This window comes from Ascaphus truei, chromosome 13, assembly GCF_040206685.1.
Source record: "Ascaphus truei isolate aAscTru1 chromosome 13, aAscTru1.hap1, whole genome shotgun sequence".
In the NCBI taxonomy this organism is placed as follows: domain Eukaryota; kingdom Metazoa; phylum Chordata; class Amphibia; order Anura; family Ascaphidae; genus Ascaphus; species Ascaphus truei.
The window spans coordinates 5,264,630-5,283,285 of NC_134495.1; the positions used below are offsets into that span (position 1 = coordinate 5,264,630).

At 45.2% G+C, this 18,656-nt stretch overlaps 1 protein-coding gene across 2 annotated transcripts in view; it reads left to right on the forward strand.

The window, feature by feature from the left end:
* The window catches only part of NAA25 (N-alpha-acetyltransferase 25, NatB auxiliary subunit), a 52,604-nt gene extending 37,854 nt beyond the window's left edge, over positions 1 to 14,750 (forward strand). The window contains exons 19-24 of one of the 2 annotated variants that reach the window (XM_075568144.1): positions 696 to 819; positions 2,461 to 2,526; positions 2,606 to 2,703; positions 3,040 to 3,153; positions 7,842 to 7,988; positions 13,238 to 14,750. In XM_075568144.1, coding sequence (XP_075424259.1) covers positions 696 to 819; positions 2,461 to 2,526; positions 2,606 to 2,703; positions 3,040 to 3,153; positions 7,842 to 7,988; positions 13,238 to 13,360 — 672 coding nt within the window. In that variant the 3' untranslated portion in view covers positions 13,361 to 14,750. Of the gene's footprint in view, positions 1 to 676; positions 820 to 2,460; positions 2,527 to 2,605; positions 2,704 to 3,039; positions 3,154 to 7,841; positions 7,989 to 13,237 lie in introns of those variants that run through there. The other variant, XR_012787704.1, reaches the window with a different exon arrangement.
* Positions 14,751 to 18,656: the final 3,906 nt, after the last annotated feature.

An 18,656-nucleotide genomic window follows, 5' to 3' on the forward strand; every position in this document is an offset into this window, starting at 1 on the left:
CTCCGCTGATCAATCACAGGAGAAAGGATCCTTCGGCAGTTTAATCATTGTATTGCCTTAAGCTAAGCAATTATTAATGACACTGACCTCTTTAAGGGGTTGATTTGGGGCGGTGTCTTCTCTTATTTTATGTTTAAGAGAGCCTGACCTCCCCGTGATTTTAGTTTTGTTAGCGTCCGGGTGTAAACACGGAGCTCTGAGACTTGGGAGGGGGGTGATTCCTGTGGCTGCTCCCTTTTTGTCTGAAGTGAGTGTGTGCAGCAAGAGTTTGCACAAGCAACGCCCCGTGTCTCCCATCATGTCTTCATTGGCTCTCTGATGAGAACGGGAAGCACTCCCCCGTTCACGTCACCGCTGTGACCGTGCGATCATGTGATCCCTGAGGCGCGGTCAGATTATTGCGAATTGCTGGAATTTCCCTACCTCGCGGGCACTCAAAGGGTTAAGCAGGGTTTACATTTGTTATAAGGAACCCAAATGTGGCTGTTAAATTCTTTACATAAGGCTATGTACCAAAGTGTGCTAAATTGTTGCTGTATTTTTATAGGTTGAATGTAGGGGATTTTGTTAAGGGGGGGGTGGAAGGGGAATCCAGTTCCAGTATTTTTAAGTGATGTGGTGATTTTTGTCAGCTACCAAGAAGTGCACTTTTTAAAGACACTTGTAATTTTTCCAGTCTTCTGCTTCTTTCCTAGTATCCTTTCCTCGGTCCTCCCGCAACGCGGCTCAAAGGTTTCCTGAGCTGTGGCAGCTGCCACTGCCAGACGGGCGTTCTCCAGCTTGTTAATGATATTTACGAACTGGACACCAATGGCGTAGGTAAGGCGGGTTCCCAAAACGTCTGCGAACTTCTGATATGTCTCTTTCCAACTAATCTACTATGCTACTATATGTCCATAGAGTTCAACATTTGTCACATAATCGGGTGAGTTATATTGATCCAGAGAACTGCAACAACAAAAAAATCCTAGTGAAATAATGATTCATTCTGTCTCGTAAAGGAGGGGGGGGGGGGATTCTTTCCTGAATCCAGCGATGGTCAGAGCTCCAACTTCAGAATGGACTCCGGGTACCATACTTGGTTCTCAGAGATAAAAGGGGAAAAACGTCTGAACGTTGCATTTTTCCATCTGCCTCTGGGATACAGTGTTGGCATCCACCAATCCCAGAAGAAATATCCAAACCACCTTGAAATAAGAGAGCAACAGGACGAGCCACGTATATAGTAGGATGTACTTGCCTAGTAGATGTGGTTGGAAAAAAAGACATGTTCGAGTTCAACCGATGTCGGTTCTGGTATATATTTCATAATGAAGGAATGAGCAAAATGCTACTCGCCAGACAAAATGGCTCCGCAGCAGTTTCAGCCACAGGACGCCCGAGGACACAGGAGTATTGCAAGGTCCTCAGAGACGGAGACGCGCCGGTGCTCCCGCTCGGACTGAGCTCTCCGTGCCGCACTTTCCCTGTCACTCGCATCACTATGGATGTTCCCTGGAGACTGCCTGTCCTCTCGCCGTTCTGACTGCTAGGAAGAATTTGCCCTACGCGTTTTGCAATGATGCCACAGCCCTTTACCAGAGTCTCTTGATTTACGTTTGGTGCGATGTCAAAACAAACCCACTCCATGTACAGTCTGTCCTCGGTCTGTGTGTTTTCTTGCCATGGATTCCATTGATTGCCCCATTTTTGCTCCACTTAACGCCACTTGAGGTTAATGATTCACCGGTTAGTAATGTAATCTGACTAGTTAACTCAGGAGCTTTTGAGCGATGTTCAGATTTTTCACGTTCTTTTCCAACGTTTCTGTGCTTGACATATTGTGCAATTGTACAAACATTTGGCTGTTACCAGTCTGCAGATGACGTTCAAAATGGTTTTCTAACGTAATCAACCCATGTACTGTTGATGGGGGGGGGGGGAGGGGAGGTGCGGTTAACACCGCTAACCCCTTCCCTGCTGCAGTGGTCAGAATGTGTTTTAAGAAGTAGCAGTCGTGAATTATTTTAGGAGACCCTAAACATGTTAACCCATTTGCTGCCAGAGGGGTCTGAGGCCTCCCTGGCAGGGAAAGGCTTAAGCAACTGAGCAAAGCTGTTTTATGCGTATTTATTATAATTATGCCTCATCAACAGGAAGAGAGAGACTGATTAAACAATACAAAAAGGAAAGCAGTGTAGGTTGGCATATAAATAAATGGTGTTACACTCTGCCCCTCACTCCATATAGCACTTTGGTCATTGCAGTGTTGGTAAGATATGAAAGGGTCCTTTTTCTTTTAGATTGTAAGCTTCTTTGTGTTAGGCGTTGGTACCCCCTGTACCCCATGTAGATGCTATAATATGTCATCTTCATATCCCTATTATACGATCCATTGCCCCTTCCAATAAAGGTCCATCATTAACAATGGTCTTTACCAGCACGCAAGACATTCACTATTAAACCCGTTTCCTCTTTCAGATGATTCACGTCAAGTTCAAGAAAAAATAGGGAACAGATTAAAATCCTCTATAGAACAGTTAAAAGGTACGTACCAAGCATCCAATGACTTGGAAATCCCACATGCTCATTTTTCTAGATATTACCATTTTTCGTTCCTTCCCAGATCTCCTCCACAAGTGTAAAGGGGAGGTGATGGAGATGCAAGGAGGACACTGCCGAACCTTCCCCCATGTGGTTGAGAATCTCGTCTTCTTTGTTGAGGTCAGTTCAACTGTTTTTTGGGGGGGAGGTGGGTGGTGTTAACCTGGGGGGTGGGAGGGGTGTTGACCCCTTCGCTGCAACACGATGTGAAAGGGGTCATAAGTTTAGTCATTCACAAACAATCTGGGGGAATAAAAACAAAAATGCGCGTTGGAAGCCATGCATGGCAGGACCGTCTGATGGTAAAAAGGTTTTCATGTAACACAATACAATAGATCTCTCCGTATTGGAACCGGCGCTGCTTTTTATCCACTTGTGTAAGGTGAAGACGTGGTCGGGATTGGCGCTAGTCTTCCTTCTTGAATGACGTTTTGCTCTTTGTTCCTCTGGTTTCAGACGATCTCGCTCATGCTCTGGGTGTCCGGTTACTTTGCCAGCGTCCTGCGACCGTTCAAGTCAAATCTGCAGAAAAAGAAAAAGAAGAAAAAGGATAGCAGTGCTGCGGCCGTGGTCAGTACCGGGGAATGATAAAGCGGTATAGTAGCTGGTTTTCTTAGGTGCCCATCCAAGGACGCTATGAGGGGAGACAACCGACTCCAATAGGGACCAATGTCAAGCTTCACAGCAGTGAGGATATACAACAACCGACCACTCCCACGGGCAATAGTTTGAGAGTTCTGCCATAGCTGCTCGCAGGGACGTTCGCCGAGGACTTCATTGAGCCTGCGTGAACGCTGGCCACAGAGACCCTCGATGGCTTCCGGTATTTGGTGGGGACACCAAGGACGCGCTCCTGCTGCACAGGCAGCAACTATATGGCCGCCCTGCAGCGGGGAGGGAGGCGGTTGAGGTTCCCTTCTCCTTTCCAGAGCATTTTTAAGTATTCGGGCTCAGTCTGGGATTGACTTATCTGCTGGCAGGAAAGTCTGCTAAAATTCTGTGCGTGTGTTCCTCTCCGTGGGTTCGTTTTTTTTAGGCGATTAGCTCGGCCAGACTTTGACAGTGCCACGTTTGGGGCCTACGTGGCATTCCAGTGACGGAACGGTTACCCTACCCTTTCTCGGTCCCTAACGGAAGGGTTTGAGTCTGTTGGAACATCTGATGCGAGTGATTCTCGGTTCCAGCTGGGATTCCTTGTCATCAAAACTCCTCTGGGACCGTCCTATGATTTCATGCCCGGTGTTGAGGCAAACGAGTCACAGGGATTCCTCCAATCCTTCAGTTTGGTCCCGACGGGGGAAGCCCTAGTGAAAGGTATTTTGTTGCGTCTGCTTAGCATGAAAGCTCTGAATCCAAGAAGAGTTCTAGACAGGTGGAGGTTTCAGTTCCAGTGACCAGGCCTAAGAAGGCCTCTGGTAAGGATCATTACCCTTGATAAAGAGCTTAGGTTTGAAACGCGTAGGTGTGGGCCTCCTGCCTGTGTATGCCTTTTTTTTTTTTTTTTCTATGATCCAATAAATTAGTATTTTTTCATTATTGGAACGCTCGTTTTGATCTTTTGCTGCATGGAAGTAGTGCTGTGCCCTTTTTTTTTCCTGTTCCTTCCTCCGGTAAGGGTAAGCGGCCAATATGCATGGGTTGATTGTGGAGAACTATTTCAGAAGAACTAAGCACCTGTGTTCTCAATCTGTCTTTTTAAGGGATCAACAAAATAGTCAGGTGCTGGAGTTTAGAAATTGGATCAAACTCTTCCGCTGAGAATTTTACCCAGACTCGTTTTGGGAACAGGATTTGCCGTCCTGTAAAGAAGGGGACGTTGGACCGGAGGCATGCTTCTTCAATACTTTGTGGACAAGCTTTATTAGGCCTATGCTGTCTGCCATGGAAATTAAGGATAGAAGAAAGGCGTTCTCCATCTGTGATGCATTTTTCAAGTAATCGAAGGCCTTAGCATTGCTTTAATGTGCATAATTCAATAAGGCAAATCCTTGAACAAGAATGGCTGGATCCTGGTTTAAAAAAAATCGGTGTTCAAGAATATTCCATTGCATGTCTCCCTTTCATAAGGAAGAAGTCTCAGATTGGGTGAGCATGTTTAGGGTTGATGCCACAGTTGTTGGAGTGTGTAGGAAGATTGCTGTGTGAAAGGATCCGATTAATCGCGAAATTGGGGCAGCTTTGAACAAGTCATTCCTCATTGCCAGAGCAGCCTGTAATCCAGCAAGTGGCCTCACTCAGCCTAACTAGGGCATTAAGAGTCGGAACAGGACTGGATGTCAAGGGTCTCAAGATATACGTTGCACAAGAAGTATCAAATCCCGAAGACGGTGGTGGATTTTTTTTGTGAGATTATTTGTCTTTTTACCTGGCAGCAAAATCAATGGCATTCTCGCTGGAGACGGAGGGCGATCTGGCAGATTTTGAGTCGAAGAATAAGTCCTGCAGTTTGCCCTTTAAACATTACCTACTCTTTGGGGAAGACCTGGATACCATTCTCTCCTTATTTAAACAAAGAAAGTCAAGCGTGACCAGACTAATTCATTAGAAGGTCTTAGTTGTGAAGTTTCAGTATCTGAACAGGGGACCGGTATATATTTAAACATTTCTTGTTCCCATTGATAGATTATAAATTTCATCCCAGGAGCTACAGGAGGATTTGATACTGTACAAGTGTATCTGATCGAGAATAGACAACCAATCCAGTGGTCTATATATGTAGAGCTAGGCCTTCAGCTGTCTGCCAGAAAGTGCATGATATTATTGGGGTCCACGGCTGCATCCCTAGATGTAGTCCCCTGGGCGAGACTTCACATGATGCCTTTCCAGGGAGCATTTTAAACTTGAATCTGGTTTAGAGCAGAAGATTTGCTGTCTGCAAGAAGGTTCTTCGTTTGGCAGGAGAAACACCAAAACCTGGGAAAGGGAATAATGCTTCTAGAGGATGTACAGGAGGTTACCATTTAAATGGAGGCAAGCATGTACTGGTGGAGACTCCGTACACCAACACGATGGGCTTTGTCCACCTGATAAGTGCTAGAGAAGAGTCTTCCAATAAATATTTTAGAAATGAGAGCAGTGTTATATGCACCGAAGGCATGTGCAGTCAGAGTCCTGCTGGACACCGCAGTCGTGGCATAGCTAAAGAGGCAGCATAAGAGAACCCTTCCTAATTGAAACGCTTTGAGTATTGCATTGGGCTGAAGTCATCTTGTCTGCAATTTCAGTTCTATGCATTCCAGGAAAGGGGAATGTTGAAGCGGATTTCATGGTCAGAACCCCAATCCAGCCGGAGAATGGAATTAGACCAAGGCTAAAGGTAATCAAGCTTATTGGCCTCTGTAGATAACAGGAAGGTGCATAGGTTTTGCCCAAGACACCAACTAAAACAAGACTGGGCCGTCAGATGCCTTCTCAATTCCATTTGACTCCCCACTGGCACATATGCTGTATATGCCCTGGTCTTGAGGGAAACAGTGAGAATGATTGTGTTGGTCCATATTGGCCAGGAAGATTAAGGTTCCCAGATCTGGTCAACATGGCTTGTGCCTCTCCATGAATTCTGCTGCAATTCCACATTTATCCCAAGGTCCTCTTTGGCATTCAGACTCTGGAATGATTTAACTGGTGGCATGGAAATTGAGAAGCAAGCCCTGTATAGGCTTCTCCCAAGGTGCTGGAGACTTTCATAAAGGCCTGGAAATCCTCAACTTCTAAGATACACTAAAGCATGTGGAGATATATATATATATGGACTGGCATGGATTACAAACTGCTCCATGGGAATGTCCTACTGCTGTGTATAAGGAATTATAAACTTTGTATTTAGGACTGGATGGAGTTGAGATCCATCGATATCCTTTTATTTTTGCTAATTATTTTGAGGTTTGCATGTTCTTTGTTTATTTTCATATGACTTGTTGCTTCCTGAAAAGAACGGAACCTTTTCAGGAAATGTTTGTATTATATTGGGGGGGGGGGGGGGGGGGGGGGATAAGAAAAGGTGATGTGGATTCTAACGCCAGAGGGGTCACTGCACATTCAGAAGGCGTTTCAAACAAAGGAGCGCGATCACCAGGTTACTGAACGCACATTCCACGAGCGCAGTGGCACCATCGTGGGCAGAGAAAGCTCAAACGTCCTTGGAGGATATCTGTAAAGTGACAACGTGGCCTGGTGACCTCATAGAAAATGGACTCATCCTATGATACTGAACCCCAAGTCTCCCTTCACCAAGTTTACAAACGAACTTGATTTAAAAAAATAAAAAAAAGAATACACCCGCTTATTTTTTTGCTGGCAAAGCCAGTTGAGGATATTGGTCGCCAAATGAGGAGGCTGATCTCATTCATTCTGGCGGCAGCGATATGCACCGTAGCGGCCTCATGGAAGAAAATGGCACTCCCCCCCCCCCCCCCCCCCCCCCCCCTCTAGACAAATTGTTGAGAAAAGGATCAACGAGGTGATGCTGATGGGAACAAATGACCACTTTTTTGAAGCGGTTAATGGATGAATTTTATAAGACGTGGGACCCGTGGTTGGGACAGCGAACGGGTCTAAACTAAATTGACTAATTTTGATAGGTTGTGGACAATTCGCAGAAGATAAAATGGCTAATACCGAGTTACAAACACATGGAAATTGAATAAATGGAGCGGTATTTGCGGAAATAAAAGGCCTCTCCTCCACAAATGGAGAAATAAGAGGATTTGGTCTGAAGTCAAGAAAAGTTAGCCCTGGCAGTCGCGGAGGAACGAGGGGGCTCACTACCCCTCCCCCCCAAGGTTTTTTTTTTTTTTTTAATCTTCCCTTTTTTCTCTCTCCTTTCTTTTTGACTTTTATATATGACGCCCACTGGATGCGGTTAGTTTGATTTTGTCATTAGCTAGTAGGAAATCGATACCCCCCAGTGGAGCGTACAAAGTGGATAAGGTCTAATTAAGTAATAGTCGATCTTGTGTATCTCTATATTCGTTGAAAGTATAATTGTATCATGTTTTCTATCAATATCTTGAGGGGGGAAAAAATACTAAAATGGTGATCAATCACCCCGATGCTTACCCCTTAAACATTTCACTGCCATTAGCACACCCCAATCACCCCGTTGCAAACCCCTTAAACATTTCACTACCATTAGCACACTTTTTTTAGTCCCAGGAAGAATTGTCCTTTTAATGCCAAACCTGAAGGGGCCCCTGTACATGATGAGCGCTCTGTTGGTATATGCAACGTTCTTATTCCTGTGTCCTCTTGTACTGCAGCCTCCCATATTCACTGGGTTTGTAGAGTACGTCGCTGGACTGCAAACGTCGCTCTCCTGCGCGATCGATGATGTAACCGAGCTGGAGATCTCACTCATTGCACTGAAACTTGAAGATCTCTCCTTGGACAACGTAGTATTTTCAGAGGTAAGTCACTTCAGACGAGCAGGCCAGCACGTCGCTGCATTAGATTGATTACATCCCAGAGAGATCGTCGTCTTCATCTTTTAAATCGTCTGAGAAGTTAAAAAGCCCCCCCCCCCCCCCCGAACAGGACATGCTCATGGGGGCAGGATGCATTATATGAGTTAAATTTCTGTAAGGGTTAAGCTTCTGCGGGGTTAATGCTGTTACAAGCAACTGTTTACTATAGCGTGAAGATAAAGTGGGTAATTTTGTCTATATCCCTGTCTCCCAAGCCAGGTTATCCGTGTGAGAACTGCCCTTGTGTTGCGCTATTTATTAGCTGCTTTCACATTGGGACTGCGTCTCTCTCCTGTGCAAGATAAGGCCCCGCTGCATGCCTGCCCTGCGCCCTGGCGGCGCGCGCACAGCGCTTCACCGTGGTCTGCAGCAGCGGTTTTTAGGTGCGGGGGGCGTGGCCAAAACGGGTCGGGGGGGGCGCGGCCATGTCGCACATTTTCTGATCCGCTTACAATCTGTGTGTGTGTGTGTGTGTGTGTGTGTGTGTGTTGTGTGTGTTGTGTGTGTTGTGTGTGTTGTGTGTGTGTTGTGTGTGTGTTGTGTGTGTGTGTGTGTGTGTGTGTGTGTGTGTGTGTGTGGTGTGTGTGGTGTGTGTGGTGTGTGTGGTGTGTGTGGTGTGTGTGTGTTTATTCATTGCATCTTGGCTTGGAGTCCAGCATTGAGGGCTGAGCCCAGGTCAGTCACAGGCAGTTGCTTAAGAGTCTGGTTATGTATAAACACCAAGTCCAGCTCTATACAGCACAAGCCACCAAATCCCTCTGTCCTGCAGCCAGACCACTCATTATCCTTCCCTGACACGCAGTGCCGCCAGTGTATATTGTGCTGAAAGCATCTGGACAGCAAACCTTTGACCCAAACAGCTGAGAACCTTGAGGAAGGCTCCCCCCCCCCCCCCCCCCCTGCCCGCGATCTCCCCTCTTCATCGCCGCATGGGAACACAATTCAGTTGTAGCCCCTGCTGGCTGACACGTCGCAGTGAGCCAGGAAACGAGGAGTCACCGGGTACTGCTAGGGAGGAGGTGAGGCGCGCACTTTCGGCTGCAGCGGGGACCTAGCCTAAGGCCACGGAAATAGTACAGGCACGTGCCCAGGCGTCACGCGTGCCTGTACTAAAAGCGATCCGTGGCCTGTAAGATTGCGTGGTCGTAACGTCCCGTCAGTGGTTCGGCCTCATTGGCTGAACTGCGCATGTGACCCGGCCAGCGCAAAGTATCGGCCGCCCTGTCGCTCTCGCACACACGATGTCCGTGCGCATTGCTTTACGGCCTTTTGTTTTCGCTCGTGCCGTCGCTCATACGAAGGTCGTAGAACTGGGGGCACTGCAGGTATAAATGACAGATCCGTTTTGCATTGTTCTGTTCGCCAGACGGAGAAACGCAGTCGGTTTTCTGTGTGTTTCTCGAGCAATCTCTACGTGCGCAGTAAAAGTGCCAAGTGACGATCTCGCAGAGAGAATCCCACGTTACCGGATAAAATAACGCAGTGTAATTGGCTCTCTGCGTCTGTGTATAACTGCATATAAGCTTGTGTGTGTCTGTGTATAACTGCATATACGCCTGTGTGCGTCTGTGTATAACTGCATATACGCCTGTGTGCGTCTGTGTATACCTTTGCACATGTCCATGTAACGTTGGGATGGTGTGTGTGTGTGTGTGTGTGTGTGTGTGTGTTGTCTGTTGGCCTCCGCGTCCCCTTAACCGTATCTTCTGCAGAGAGCTGTAATGTCTTGGACAAGTTCCCGTAACAAGCCGAAATCACCAAGTGGTTAATTCCATATACCGTCACGTAGCCGTTCGGGACGTCTTCAGCAAAAAACTGGCGTCAATGTGGGGTACAGCTGTAGCCGACGCTATTGAGCGCCAGTAGGCGCGGCAACTGGTTAGCCCCCGCCCCTTCTTGCATGGCGTGTGCGCGCCGCAACACGCCAGCGGGAGCATTGACGCCAATTCCATCTGTATATAGAACTATCCCTTTAGTAAGTGTGCAGATTAGGGCGGACCCTGACACGTGTATGACACCGGTTTTTTTACTGTTTGACAGATGAATGATGACACTTTAACACGGAATTGGCGTAATGGTAATGCATGAATAGTCTGATTAGCGCAGGTGTCGGCTCTCGTTAAGGGACCCCCGAGGCCCCTTCACGCACAGGTGACAGTATTGCTGCTGATCAGGCTCCTGCTCACTAGACTTGTGGCATTAACGCTTCTATTTTGCTGGCGTTATATCTATATCTATCTATCGAGTCCTTCTGCAACAGTTGATTCAACGAATACAAAGTGTTCTAACACCAAAGTGGAACTAGAGTCTTTGCCAAAGTTTGTGGTAACAGGGTTAAGCTCATCGGTAGCAGGAGGTGTTGCAATGAAAACCTCTTTCACTATGATGAGTTTAGTTATCAAGATTTATTGTAGGTTGCAGTATCTTTTATTGGACCAATAAGGGAGTTCTTGAAAGAAACTTCGTAGATTTTGAGATTTCCAAAGTTCTGTATACAGTACTACAATTTCATGTACTATATAAAGATTGTGTGTGTGTGTGTGTGTGTGTGTGTGTGTGTGTGTGTGTGTGTGTGTGTGTGTGTGTGTGTGTGTGTGTGTGTATAAAACAAATTACAAACGACAATGTATCTAAACATCTACTTAAGTAATAATCCCACAACCATAAGACATTTTACCTGCCCTTTAACGCCCGGGCTGTGGGAGTTTATGCCAATCGAGGAACTAACAGCCAGGTAATGCCCTATTGTTGGAGTATTGCTGTTTTAGGCAGAATAGGAGTGCCCAGAATGTAGGCCTACCAGTAACCTTGGTTTCTGAATATTCTAAAGCTTTAACCTATAAATATCAATGAACACAACTTGCTACAGGCCCTCTCATCTTGGGTACTATGTAAATGGAGAATATGCAGAAAGTAAAAAAAAAAAAGCCAAAATAGACAATCTGAGTGGAATTCTAGTTCTATTCCATTTATTTTGATCTTTGCAGAGTTGACGCATTTCGTTGAACATCACTTTGGTCTTGTTGAGATTCATATGGCGGCCACTTGCTTCGATGAGTCCTCCGATTTGTTGCTTGAAGTCTTCTAGACTTGTGGCGACAGTAACAACGTAATCTGCAAATTGTGGGGGACTCAAGTATTCACTGATTCCTTTTTCTATGCAATGTCTTTACCAGTTTTTTGTGGTGTTGTGAAAAGCTTTGGTGACTCGGTGTCTCCCTGCCGCACTCCCTTGCTGATCCTGGTGACACGGTGTCTCCCTGCCGCACTCCCTTGCTGATCCTGGTGACATGGTGTCTCCCTGCTGCACTCCCTAGCTGATCCTTATCTTACTTGTATCTTCATGTAATCTAATGGTTGATGTGGCATTCTCATAAATGTTCCTTTATAATATCAACGTACAACTCTTCAACATTCTGTCTTAATACATTTTGAACAACTGAAGTGTAAACAGAATGAAATGCTTTTTCGTAATCTACGAATCCTAAAAGGAGTGGTAGATCGTATTCATTACGTGGGGAAATCACTTATTGTATGCCTTGGATGTGGTCCATTGTATTGTATCCACTGCAAAATCCCACCTGTTCTCTAGGTTTGGTGAAGTACAGAGTCTTTCAGCTGATGAGTATCTTCGTAAAAATCCTGTAAGTGATTGGCAGTCGACCGATTGGTCTGTAGTTTGAGGTCATCTTTGTTTCCTTTCTTGTGGGTGAGGATGACTATTGCATTGCTCCATCGTTCTGGAATTTTCCTGTTCTTCAAGCAGCCTGTAAAGGGTTTTGTAAGAATGTTCTCTACTTCCCCAGCTTCTTACAAGATTCCATTTGTAATTTAATCTTCCCCGGGACCTTCTCATTCTTCATGGATTACATTGCTTTTGCCACTTTCTTACCCTGTTTTCTTTTAGTGACGCCGAAAGTTTTTTCCATGCTTTCAACTATGTCCTTCACAGGTTCTTTATAATTGTTTGTTTAAAGTGGTGTCCCCATGCATTTTGATCAACAGAAGTGATTTTTCAGTTCTAATTGAAATTTTCTGCGTTATTCTTGAGGTTTATTGATGCTTTGATTTTTGTCTTTTTTTTGTAATCGGTTTTCTTTCCATCTTCACATTCAGATGTAATTTGCAGCAAACCAATAGGGGAACACTTAAACCCAATCATGTTTCTCGTTCGCTTGGATATAGTACATTTCATTCTTAATTCCATTGGGTCCTTTTTTCTATTTGGATTCTTTAAAGAAGGAATTCATGATGTGGAAGGTTTCACATTTTAGCAATCTGTCTTCACATTCATTCCTGTTGCTGTAACCATACTTATCAACTGATGCTTAGTCTTATCTTCTGGATACTAATCTTTGATTGAAATCTCCCATAACGATCTTGAATTAGTTGATTTTGTGGTAGAAGTCTTCCACGTCATTGTCTGTGACTTGATGTTGGTGCATACACCTGGATTATTTGAAGCCTGTGTCTCTCTGTCCACTGAATGACTGTCCTGGCTACCCTTTCCGATGCGTTTTCATACTCCATGTTTCTCCATCTCTTATTAACGATTAAAGCCTACTCCACTGATTTATAAACTCCATGAGACTCATCTTTTCTTCTTACTTTACTAAGGCTAAAAATATCCCATTTAATCTTTTCAAGTTCTTCTTCAGTGCTGCTTCACTGGGGAGAGTCCCGCAGTTGTAGGTAGACAGGTTTAGGTTTGAATGCCCGCTTTTGTTTAACCTCCAGGGTTTCTTAGCACCTTCTGCCTTCTTCCTGAACGCTGTCATGCCCAGGAATAATCCAGCCCCCGGGGAATGAGGATCTTTGGGTTTCGCTGTGTTCCATATTTGGAAGCCGAGGCCTTATTTGCTCTGCCGACTTCCATTTGCATGTTGGCAAGTACCTTTCCCTCTTTCGCCGGGTGTGTTGTTCAAGCTTTTATAGTATTGTTAAACCTACCAGCACAAGTGCCACCATACATGTTCCTGAACACCCATTGCCACCTTCCTGGCACTTTGAGACGGTGAGATTACGGTTTGAGGGAAGGATATAAATGTATGTATATCTCAAAAATGTCACAATGGACTGTACTAATTGAGCTATTTTAAAGTTATTTTCCTATAAAAACACCCTGTTCCTTACTTAGTTACTACTTTTTTTTTTTTTATTAATTTAAATGTCTTTCTACCCCCCATTTTCAGGATGAAAAGAGGTTTACAAAGACGATGCTAGACAAGATCCAGATTAGCTACGTGCACTCGCTGCAAGAAATCGGAGAGCTCCTGAAAAAGAGACTCGATACCATCAAGAAACTCAAAATCTAGAATGAGAACCTGGATCATACGTCGTGCCCGCGACGGGCAAAACACCTGATCGACCATCTTTACCTTAATCCAGAACTTCCTCAGAAAATGCATGAAGGACTGTATTCATCAAGTCGTGGTTTTTCTTTTTTTTTTTTTTTTAGGTGTTTGAAAATGAAATATATACACAGCCAATTTAAATTATTGTACATAAACTTAGAAGCAAGACCCGCATCTGGGCTTGACCACTTTTTATACATGTTCATAAACCTGCAGCAGCACAGAACATTTTCATGCCTTTGACCTTCCTCCCATCCGACCTTGAAAACTCTGTAGATGCAGCATTAGAAATCGACTTCATCACCAAGAGTCCGTTTCGCAGCCACTCTTTATAGGGGGGTTTTTTTTTTTTAATTTTGTGAGATCCACGCATTTAGAAAATGTATAATTGACTGAAGATGCCCAATTTTAAATCCCACATGTCCTCCCATGAGTCGTCTGCTACGAATATGGCCCGTTTTTTTTTTGGTTCTTCTTGGTTTTGTGTTTGAACTCATCTGAGCTATAAGTGAAGGTGCGATTTCTGCACGTGATCATGAGCCAGCCTTTTGGACTTCAGCTCCTAAGCCCAAATTGGGGCTCGGCATCAATAATGACACACGTGTTTTATACTGTTAAAACAAATGTCCCAAGCTGGAATTGAAGACAGAGATGGAAATGAGCTGTAAATAAAGGTCTGGTCGTGTCCGCAGTGCCTGTTGAGCTGGCAAAGAAGAACATGAAACCTTGCTAATGTAATGTATACAGCAATATTGCAAATTGGATGTTATACATAAATATTACACCTGAAATCACTTTGTCACGTTCTATACATTGCCAACTAAACAGCAACTAGTTTTTTTGAGCTCCAACTAGTGTGCAGCTGCTTCTAAACGCCATGCTCTTTGCTATTGTTACTAGAGGAAAAAGTCCAAACTACAGTCTTCTAGGTTGTGTAGGCTGGGTACGTGTTGCTGTCACTGTGGAATGATGCTGAAAACAAGACACCTTGTTTCTGCAAATCTACCATCCTCAAAGTACTGCTATCTATACATATTCACCAAACCTGTATATGTATCGAGATGCATTCTTCAGTCCAACATACAGTTAATTAACCAGCAAAAAACCCTACCTTTTTTAGATGCCGGAGGTATTTCAGACCTTTAGAAAAACCCTTATCCGCTCTGACTTGAGAATGACTTGTCCTAAAGCTGTATTTAAGGTCTCAGAAGTGCTGACAATCTGAGCATTGTCAACTCCTATGAAATACATTGTGTTAGCGATGCAAGACGGCAGACCAGAGTATTTTTAAAATAAATCCCTATGTAAGAAGAAGAAAAAAAAAATAAAGCTTTTCTTTTAGGTTTTTCTTCTCTGTCCTCCTAACGTTCTTATCAGGCACTCAACTGGGTTTTTTTTGGCAGGGGGGGGGGGGGTCATCATTGTGCATTGTCCATGTTATTTTGATTATCAGGTTGGAAAACAAATTGGAGTATAGTTTGTCTTAAAGAATGTGAGTGGGTGTGTATAGATCAGGGGCGGCCAAGTCCAGTCCTCAACGGCCACAAACAGGTCAGGTTTTCAGAAGATCCCTGCTTTAGTACAGGTGGCTCAATCAGTGACTCAGTCTTTCGACTGCACCGCCAATTGAGCCCCCTTTGCTGAAGGTACGTGTGCGTATACATACATAGGTAGGTACGCTGGTATCCGTGGTACATGCAAGGAAGAGCTGTCCGTTGAGTTGATTGGCAGTATTGGGCGCCCCTGCCATTCTCTCTTAATCGGCACAACACCCCAGGGCGCCACCGGGGTCTTTGCCTTCAGCTTTAAATACATGAGAGCGTTTGTTGTCTGATTTATTTTATTATTTCATATTCGCCATTAGGAGTGCCTTAGTGTCTCTATTGAGGATATTTAATTAAGAAAGTAAAGCAGAACAATGATTATTTTTATATTCCAGCAGCGTGTCTTTAACCTTTTGTTACAGATCTCCTGATTTGTTACAGATCTCCAGGGTTTTCTTTTCTCCCGGATTGGTAGCAGATATATATTTTTTTTATTTCGTGAAGTTGCTGCCGGTTTGTCCTGTGAAATGATGTACATTAATTAGTTGCTTTTTGCGTTCACAAAACCGGAGGTACCAGACTTGCAGTCAACATTGAGATATTTGCGCCGGTCTTCTCGCGTCATAAATCGGCTTTTAGTATTGGATCTTTCCACTTTCCAGGATTGGATAATCTGTTTAATGTCATCGTATGTACTTTACTTTGTCATTGAATTCCCATTACAGCCAGATCCTTACACTGTTATAACGTTTTAGTTACCTTTTTATACCTTTTTTATCTTAATCGGGTACCAGCTATTGCATACATCGTATTACATTTTCTTTAAAGCCAGGACAATAGCTTTAGTCCAAACTCTATTATTATTTTTAAAACCCTCTAATTGCAAATGATAAATTAACTAGTATTTATGTATTTGATTTCAGTCTTCTATAAACTTTAAAGGTACGTCTTCAAAAATATAGATGCTTATCTTTAATTAAAGCACAATTCCTGTTGGTTTGAAAGAATATAACATTTTGTAAAAGGTTTGTTTTCCTGGGAAATTAAAAAGAATTTCACTTTTATTCTGAGACACCGGTTTCAATCCATTTAATGAAGCACTCTCCCACCCGTGCCTTTTTATATATATTTTTCCAAGTCTTCCCTAAGCGTGTATACCCAAAGCTTTGCACTGCTTGTACATTATTACAAGTTCTGCTTGTACGTTATTGGATGAAGTCAAATGAATGTGATTATCCGTTTCCCTTTATTCTTGCCAAATGGGTTTCATGCTGATCACAGTTCCCATAGGACAGTTATTTGGGGATTACAGGATCTGTGTCTGTTGGCTGAGCAGAAGTTGGAAGCTGGTGTGGAATATAATAGGATGAAAAGGGTGGCTGGGGTGCTGCGAGGCGCGTTGTGTGATTGGGATGGGGGGCAGGTGGCTGGGAAATGTGAAATAATCTCTAGACACAAGCCACTGTCTGCATCACAAAGCAGAGAGATCTTCTACCTAAGCAACGATAAACATGCACAGACGTGTGCACAACATTGAAAGGCACGGGCCATGTGACACCAAAAGGAAATGAATGACCGCTGTCTTTTCAACACTAACAATGCCAAGTGCGTATTAACACTTTTTAACCTATGTGCTGCGTTGCTGGCTTATTGGCATTGAATACATGTCGCCTCCTTCCCTTATTAGCTTTAGTGCCTGCAACTGATGCTCTGTAACCCCGACTACACAAATGCACCAACACTCACTGCATACAAGTGTATCAGTACCCCAGGTCTCCTCCGCTGGCGCCCCACCCCGGGACTTGCTGTGGCCCTTACACTCAGCTCCTGCTAATTTCATGCTGGTTGCTTAGGCAGCTAAGTGCAGTGTCTCCCACTCACTTGTAAGTTAATGTTATGTAAAGATATATGATACAGATTATAGGATGGCTGGCAAAATGCTGGAATATAATATTTTTAAATGTCTAAAGTTACGCTACAAGAAGCTTGTGGTGCTACTCATGTTTTCTGATGTGGCCCCTTTGGAGAACTAGTTAAAGAGCCCTCGTCTACACACTAATGTACTGTGAGGATTGGGCTTCAGTCCCGCCCCCATCACCATACGGGTGACGCGCCTCGCGCTGAGCTTGCGCACAGGCACGAAGACACCGCATGGATCGGGCTTAGGCCCCGTCCCTGTGACGCGTCCCGTGACGTCACAGACAACCTCCCTCGCGCAACTACGCCCCGGTGCCGCATTATCAGGGACACGCATGGGGTTAACACTTACCTCCTATTACCCTACACCTGTGGTGTACTCTGCCCATCAACGCACTGGGTGGGTGTAATCACTCACTGCTCACAGCCTGGTGCAGCCCTGCCATTGGTAGATTGAAACTGACACTTCTCCAATTCTTCCGACCACGGCGTCCTTTCTAGGCTACATCATTTCCGATCGGGCTTAGGCCGCGCCCCCGAGATGCCACGGAGGACCTCTCACACACCTATGCGCCGGCACCGCGTGACCAGGGCACGCATGGGGTTAACACCTACCTCCTATTACCCTACACCTGTGGTGCACTCTGCCCCTGCCCATCACTGCACTGAGTGGGTGTAACCACTCATTGCTGACAGCCTGGTGCAGCCCTGCCATTGGCTGCTCCTCCTGTGTATGCTCAGCTGTTCCCTGGCCAAGTTGGCAGAGCAGAACCATCGCTTTGTGACGAAGCGCTCGCCTCCGAGAACACGCTGCTTTTCCTCGCCTTGTGCGTTCTGCCTGATACTCTTTCCTTGTACCTGACCTCTGCTTTCTCTGACCCTTGACCTCGGCTTGTATTTGGACTCCCACATTCTGTACTTCTGGACCCCGGCTACAAACTATGACCATCCGACTTCTCCAACCCCAGACCACGGCGAGTACCACGACCATCCGACTTCTCCAACCCCAGACCACGGCGAGTACCACGACCATCCGACACCTCCAACCCCAGACCACGGCGAGTACCACGACCATCAGACTTCTCCAACCCCAGACCACGGCGAGTACCACGACCATCAGACTTCTCCAACCCCAGACCACGGCGAGTACCACGACCATCAGACTTCTCCAACCCCAGACCACGGCGAGTACCACGACCATCCGACGTCTCCAACCCCAGACCACGGCGAGTACCACGACCATCCGACTTCTCCAACCCCAGACCACGGCGAGTACCACGACCATCCGACTTCTCCAACCCCAGACCACGGCGAGTACCACGACCATTCTAACCTCTCTTACCCTGACCCAGCTACACGACTACGACTCTGCACTCCGGACGCGGTTACAGGTCGGTGTATTCTAACATCCCCACCTCAGCCTCGCGGTCCCGTCCTGTTTGGGGTGAGCCACCGTGACACGTGGCCAATGATGTATCCAGATTTGCACATACAAAGGTACAAAGCCACACACTTAAATATTGTTATTGTTGCCATATTATAGATGCTCATTAACTACCAGTGCAAGAATTCTGCAATATTGCTGCGCCTGCTGCTGATTGCAAAGTCCGAATTATATAGGTATATATTTCTAATGGCAGCCATCTTTTATTGTACATGCAAAAAATATCCTGCTGGATCAGCCATAAAAATATAAAATTGTTGAAGACTTTTTTCCCTTTACATGGTCAGCCTGATAAGAGCGCTGGTTTGTAACGGGAAACAACTATTCCAGCGCTACGGTTACTAACGGTCCC